At 34.4% G+C, this 7,958-nt stretch overlaps 1 protein-coding gene across 8 annotated transcripts in view; it reads right to left on the bottom strand.

The window, feature by feature from the left end:
- The window catches only part of NAA16 (N-alpha-acetyltransferase 16, NatA auxiliary subunit), a 75,255-nt gene that overhangs the window by 35,470 nt on the left and 31,827 nt on the right, over positions 1-7,958 (bottom strand). For 7 of the 8 annotated variants that reach the window (XM_019650375.1, XM_019650378.1, XM_019650374.1 and 4 more), the window contains one exon: positions 4,415-4,521. The exons of the other annotated variant lie outside the window; for it this stretch is intronic. In XM_019650375.1, the coding sequence (XP_019505920.1) occupies positions 4,415-4,521 (107 nt within the window). The remainder of the gene's footprint in view (positions 1-4,414; positions 4,522-7,958) is intronic. 8 annotated transcript variants of the gene reach the window in all.

The following is a 7,958-nucleotide window of genomic DNA, read 5'->3' as shown; positions in this document are numbered from 1 at the left end:
TTTGTTCTTCAGTCTAGTTGTGGAGGACGTTGCTTCACTGGCCCAAGTTGGCACCATCATTGCGCTCTTCCCGGGTGAGGCAGATAGGTCGCCGGCCTCTGGACGGCTGCTCATTATGGCTCTTGGCAGCTCACACCAGCTGCCAGCCGCTCACGCTGGCTGCCAGCCACACACGATAGCTTATGGCAGCCCACTGCAGCAGGGGCTGCAGCCTACGCCGTTGCTGGCAACTCACGGCAGCCCAGCTCCAGGTTGAGCTGTTGTTCACCATCTTAGCTGTAGAGGGTAGTGTCACTGGCCCTCATGTGAGATCCAAACCGGGGCCCTGCTGCACAGAGCTGGCGTCCCAAGCCAGCTCTTAACCAACGCGCCACTCGGCCAGCCCCATTTATGGTCAATTAATCTTCAACAAGGCTGCCAAGATCTTTCAATAAAGAATGAAAGGTCTCTTCAACAAATGGTGCTGGAAAACTGAATACTCACAGGCAAAAGAATGAAGTGGGACTCACTCATACCTCATACTATATACAAAGATGCATTCAATATTATCACAGATCTCAATTTAAGAGCTCAAAGTATAAACTCTTAGAAGTAATAATGTGTAAATCTTCAAAACCTTGGATTTGGAAATGATTTCTTAGATACGACACAAAAATACAAGCAGCAAAAGGGAAAAAAGTTGAATTGGGCTTCATCAAAATTAAAACATTTGTGCATCAAAATACGCTTTCAAGAAAGTGAGACTATAAGTCATATGTCTAATAAGGGGATTGCATCTAATATAAACAACTCTTGCAACCAGATAATGTATTTTTTTAACCAGATATTTTAAAAGACAAATAACTCAGTTAAAACTGGGCAAAGAATCTGAATTGACATTTCTCCAAAGACACACAAATGGCCACTAAGCGCATGAAAATATGCTCAATGTCATCAGTCACCAGGAAATGCAAATCAATGCCACAAGGAGGTACTACTTCACACCCCCTAAAACGGCTATAATCAAGTGTAAACAATAGCAAAGTGGATTGTTGGAAAGGACTGTAGCAATCAGAATCCTCTACACTGCTTGTGAGAATGCAAAATGACAGAGACACTCTGGAAAACAGTCTGCAGTTTTTTAAAACTTTTAACAGTTACCATTTGACCTAGCAATTCCAAAAGAAATAAAAACATGTACATGCAAAAACTTATACACAAATGCTCACAGCAGAATTATTCAGAATAACCAAAAAGTAGAAAAAAAACAAAATGTCCATCAACTGACAGATAAAATGTGGTGTTGCCATACAATGGGTATTATTTTGCCATAAAAGGGAATGAAGAACTCCTTCATGCTACCACATGGATAAAAATATTATGTTAAGCAAAAGAAGCTGAAGAAAAAAAGGTCACATATCATGCAACTCCTTTGTACGAAATGTCAGAATAAGCAAATCCATAGATAGAAGGTAGACCACTGGTAGCCTAATGCTGGGGGGATGGGGTTTCTTTTTGGAGTGATGAAAATTTTCCAAAATTACATTGTGGTGGCAAGTTGCGAACCTCTGAATATACTAAAAATCACTGAACTGTATACTTCAAATAGGTAAATTGTATGGTATGTGAATTATATCTAATAAAACTGTTACCAACAACAAAAAAGACACTGGGGGGAAAGCTACCGGCGTCTAGCTGGTTAAAGCCAGGGAGGCTGCTAATATCATATTGTGCACAGGACAGCCCCCAATAGCAAAGAATTGTCTAGCCCAACATGTCAATAATGGAATTCTTTGTGGTGGGGGCTGTCCTGTGCATTGCAAAAGGTTTGGCAGCATCCCTGGCCTCTACTCATTAGATATCAGTAGCACAGCCACATGGTGACAATCAAAAATGTCTCCACGACAGTGCAAGTGTCCCCTGGGGGACCAAATCCACAGTCCCATCTCACCTTGAGAAGCACTGCTCTAGATGAAGGACACTTTCCCAACTGTTTCTAAAACAGTAGATGAACTCCACAATAGAAATAAAGATCAACATATGTAGTTCAAGTTTTAACCTCTTTATGTTAAAAACAAAAATATCCATAAAAAAGTAAACACAAGAAGTGTTTAACAGTGCCCACTGTTAGTAAGGGTATAGTAAGTGCACCTTTCACACAGCTTGCCAGTGGCAAGACAAACTGGTGTTTACAACCATATAGAAACCACCGTTTTCAGGGTTTACTGAGAACCACAAAATGTTCAGACCTTTTACACAATAATTTATTCTGAGAACTCATGAGAATGAAATAATCCTAAACAAAGCTATGTGTACAAAGATACTTATATTTTTTTAACAGTGAAAACTTTGAAAACCAAATTTCAGCAATGGAGGTATGATTTTGATAGAAGACTATGCAATCATTAAAAAGAAAGATAATGAAGACTCTACAGTAACACATTAAATTCTTATGAAATTGCTAAGGGGAAAAGGAAAAATAAAATTCTATGGTCAAAATACTTCAGCTACATATATGTGTCACAAATAAATCCACAGAGAAAAAAATCTTAAATGGAATTACACGAAAAATGCTCTTAATACTCTTAAATCGTGTATTCACAACTTAAAATGCTGGAGACATTTTAAAAATACTTATTTTACAATTGTACAGTATCCTGAACTAACTTCAAAAGATTATTTTATTTTCAGGCTACCTGACATGGATTATTCTTTAGATTTGGAAGGTAACAAAACTGTAATTGTTTATCAAACTTAATCTCTTTGAAATCCTTCCCCAAGAGATAAAATGCAGCTCTTAGCTAAAAACAGGACTCACTGCAAATTTTAAAATGCCCTTATAAGTAATCACAAATATACGTGGCCAAAATTATGTGAGAAGCATTTACCATACATGTAAGTTTTATTCTCACTATACTAAATTCTGGTAACTTGAACTCAATTTTCAGCAGCTCAATTCAATTCTCAAAAGCACCTGGTGAAATTCCTGCTTCCCACTTAAAATTAATACTAAAGAGATGTCAAAGGTTCCTATGTAAACTAATGAATTCACAGTGCCCTCTTTAAAAATGCAAATTCCATGCTTTATAAAATACCAGCAAATGCTTAACACCTTTATGAGGGTAATTTTGGATCAATATTGGAGGGATTTGGAAAACAAAAAGTGTATGCCCCTTGTGAAAACTAAGAAAGCCAGTGAAAGCGAGGACCAAATTCTTTAATGACTACTGTATTCAGCAGCTGCTGCAAAAATGTGTTACAAAAGCAGTATTCTAATTCATGTACATAAATTCTTTATTATTTCTGACTTTTACCTCACCTTTCTTCTCCATCACACTTGCCAAGAAGAAAAAGAAATTTTGGCAAACATGGATTTAAATAACCCAAAGAAATTACAGATAGGCAGTGCTACACGTTTTCATAAGTCACTATCAAAAAATAGACAGCAGTACCATTACAGTCAAATAAAGCATAAAAAACTGTAGATTTTTAAAAATGTGAATGACACTTTTTATTAATCAGGTATTAGATACTATCAGCTGTCCCTTTTAGTCTGTGAAACCTGCTGCCATGAGCAAGAAAGTGCCAATCAGTTCTATACCTATTATTGACCTTGTTTTCAATAGTTTATTATTCACAATTATTGCTAACTTACAAATAATTATGGGTAAAAGCTAAATAAACAAAGTGATAGAGGTTTAACTAAAAATATTTTCGCATTTCTAATAAAATGTTTTCCTTATCCACTAATAACTTTCAAAAACTGAGTATAGAAAAGAACACAAAATTGTAGAATTTTTTTTAAATTTTATTAATTTATTAATAATTAAGAAGCAGTGTTTGGAAAGAGAATTATAAATTTTCTATTAACTTTTAATTTTCTAATTATACTTCTAATTTAAAACCAAGTGCCTCTTTTCTAATTTCAAAAAACAGAAAAGTATTATTCTCTTTATTCAAGAAGTAGCTAAAACTATATTTATTATATATTTATTATATATATTAATATAAAACTATATTTATATTTATTAGTTAAAACTAATAGCACCAAATGGCATTTTAACGTACTAAATTATCCACACTGTAACTTTAAAAGCATGCATAACAAATTTAAAAATCCACAATCATACTATAATAGATAATTAATCACAAAATAGTTAACTACAGGCCTCTGGTAACAATGTCAAAATTTATAGAAAAGTATACCCATTAAAAAGAACCTTTATCATCTTAGTGTTTTTACAAAGCTTTTACAGACTGACATTCCCTTTGATAGTACTTATACGCACAAAATTTCACTTCATCTATTATTAGACTTATTACTAGAACAGAGATAATGATTAAATCATAGCATATTATTTACATGGAAGTCTTTTCTATAATAATTAAGTTAGTAAAAAGACTATAGCAAAACTGAATGAAGACCAAATTTTACCTTTTCTGCACTGTAATATAAAGATTTCAAAGTAGTAAACAAGGGTGGGCAGCCTTTACTGAAGTGAACCCTCAGGAACTTATCCATCAGTTCTCTAAATTTTGCACCTGGAAACAAAAGTGTACTTTGTTATACTCTGATTAATGCAAACAGCTCTCAAAATGATTTTATAAATAAAAACTCACTCAGAAACAATTATCCCCCTTTCCAATTTTTAAACCCAAAACGTGTCAGTATTATTTGCTCGTTACCACCAAAAAGCCTAACACCAAATATCTCAGTTGGCAACTACATTTTTTCTCTAGATCTAAGTTCAAAATATCTTCCAGAAACACATCCAAAGATAGGTAAACGAAATGACAGTGCAGCTTTGAGTACAAGTATATCCATCCTGAATATAGCCCCCATAGCAAGTATGATTCCTAATCTCACTGACCACTACAGACAGTCCTACTATCTGCAGACAACTCAGAAAGCACTCTGCAGACTATGAAGATTCTACTATAACCAGCACTACATTCAAGTAGCAGCCAAAAAATGTTTTTAAACAGAAAGCAGTATTTACAAATGTTTTCCTAATCAACTAGTGACTTACTTCATTCCACAATCACCTACTATGTGCCAGGTATTGTTCCCAATACTGGGGATACAGTAGTGATTAAAACAAAAAAATCTTGGAACTTAACATTCCAGGGGTGAGAAAGACAATTAAGTGAAGACCGTATGTTAGACATTAGACTGAGCCCTGGCACATTCTAACATTAGAATTAAAATATACACCCAATTTGCAACATCAAGTAAATAATTCCATTATTGCCAAACCCATACCAAAAAATTTTGGTATCACTTTTTAAAAGTTGAAAAAATTTTGATTTTAAATACAATGGCTCTAAACTCAGATAATATGAACTTTTTACAGTAAGGGTTAATATAGAAGGACATGGATTTGTCCACTCATTAAAAAAATATATATATATATGTATATGTCATGAATGATTTAACCTAAAGTAAGTTTAAGGAAATGAACTCTTAAGGTTTCTTTATGAATCATAAAACTTTATTAAAAAACCCAACAACCCAAAGTGGTCTTTATTTATTTTTATGTTTTGATGGAAATTGTTGAACAAAATGTGCATACTTAATTAGATGTCATAAAATTTAAAAGAGAAATTTAAATTTTATTGAGCGGAAAATTTATCAAATATAAAAACAGATAAAACATTTGTTTTACTATAAAGACTGTTTTCAGGTAATCGCTAATCTTTTATTAGATCATATACTAAGGATAGGCCTTCAAAATCAAAAGTGATTTCACAAATCCAATCCTCCCAGCACCTCCTGATATAAAGCAAGTTAACAATATTGTGGTAAACAGTGAGAGATGTTGCTGCTTACAGGAATGCATAAACCTCCACTTATTTCGTGTGACCCTGCACAAATAACTTGTCCACTAAAAACCTCACTTTCTTCACTGAAGAGGAGGGTAACACCAGGAGTCTCCAAGTTCTCCCACGTGGCTCAAACAAGACGGGAAGTACAGAGCAGTAAGCAGTGCGTCTGGCACACAGTAACCACTCAATAAATGTCTATCACTATATGCCTCAATATCTGACAGCTATTGTACAAAAATCTCTTCCATATTTGCTACCATCCACTGAAAAAACAAGCACTTTATCTTCATGTCAGAGGCTACTCTAAACTCCTCTTCTTGGTCAAATTTCTGGAAGCTCTTATGGGCTGAAATAAGACTAAACTCCATATACAGAGTTAAGTGCAAAAAAAAAAAACAGGTGCAGAACAATCCATGCTACCATTTTTGTACTAAAGGGCGAGAAACAGGAAAGCTATACACAAACTCGTCACACATATTTTTGCTTGTATATGCACAGTGTATTTCTGGAAGAATACACCATCTAGTGGTAACAACGGCTGCCTCTAGGGAAGTAAACCTGGTGGCCCAGGGACAGAAACAGAAAAAAAATTTCACTTAAAATCCTTTTTGTATGAATGTATTATCTGAACAAGAAGCCTACACACAGCTAGTCAACTGCTCAGTCACATACTATATCCCAAAATTACTCTTTACCCATCTTATAATATTGCTTTAGGAACAAAAAAAAACCCTTTCATAAAAACAATTTCTTTTCTTCCTAATTATTTTAAAATAATTCTCTAGGATTCCCATGGTCTTTCCTTTGGGGGAAAAAAAAGCCCATCAATCATTATGTGCCTATTTAGCATTACAGCTTACAAACAGGCTATCTGACTACACAGATGCTATGCTAATTTTCCCTAGATGTGTAGCATAGATTCACATAAAAACTGGTGTTCCCCAAACTACTGCTAACATAACATGAACAGCAAGATCAGACTATCTGATTCACTGGAAATTCATTCTAAATAATGGAGCATGCTTCTCAGTACAAAAAAGAAGTTATAATTACGTGACCCGATAGAGGCGTTAGCTAACACTACAGTGGTAATAATATTGCAATATGTTGTTATACATCAATTATATCTCAAAATAAACAAATAATTGAATGAAACAAAAATAATAGAGCAAAATGTGATTAGCGTTCTATGGTTAATACTCTGGATATCTCCTTCCCTCTATCTCCTCCCTGGCCAGTGTAGACCAATGGAACATGATGAATTAAATTAATTATTCTGAAACGTAGCTATATCCCTCCATTATTTTTACAGCACTTAAAATTTTAGGCTCTTAGAGGATCGCCCCGGGACTTCTGTGTTCACTATTCTGTCAGTATGAAGCCTTTTTATTTAAAAACTGGAAAGCCTTTTTCAAAAATTTTCTCAAATTCCTTGCATTCTCAAATTCAATCATGTTTTTTGGAAAAGCTCTGATTTTTGATATGCTGAGACGCCTTTCTTATTTCACATAAAAATATTTCTAGAGAGGCAAAAAAACTTCATGAAGTATTCAGCTTTTGCACAGGTATAATTAAGTGTTTGAATAATTATATATGTTCGCTGGAGCTTTGTAAATAGCTATGTGTTAGAACTTCACAGTGATGATGGCCTTGAAACCTATGCCTTCGGACCCCTCAACTGAGATCTATCTTGTAAAGAGATCCTTTTAGTATTTCAAAGGCAGAATGTCCCAGGATACAGGATGACTCCACTGTAACCTAAATCATACTTCACAATCAATAGTTGGTTCCAGGCTATCTTTCAATAAAATTGTTTCCTATCACGTACTGAGAGATTTTAGCAAATTTTATTGACTATGAAAATAAATCTAGTCAACTTGAAGCCCCATGTTCCATAAAGGAATAATAGAACTAAGAACTCTTGTTTGTAATCTTAAAATTAAGTACGTTTTCTTTCTTTTCCTAAGGGGTATGTGAATGCATCTGAAAGCTCCCAACTAAGAAAATACACCCACTCACACTGTGAAACACAAGACATACCTTGAAACGGACTGAAAAAAAAAAAAAGAAGCCAGACACAAAAGGTCACCCACCTATAATCCCACTAAAATGAATGTCCAAAACAGGCAAATACATAAATAAATACAGTAGAT

This window comes from Hipposideros armiger, unplaced genomic scaffold, assembly GCF_001890085.2.
Source record: "Hipposideros armiger isolate ML-2016 unplaced genomic scaffold, ASM189008v1 scaffold_140, whole genome shotgun sequence".
Taxonomy (NCBI): domain Eukaryota; kingdom Metazoa; phylum Chordata; class Mammalia; order Chiroptera; family Hipposideridae; genus Hipposideros; species Hipposideros armiger.
Note: the sequence above shows the minus strand (reverse complement) of the source record. Positions and strands in the feature narration are given on the sequence as shown.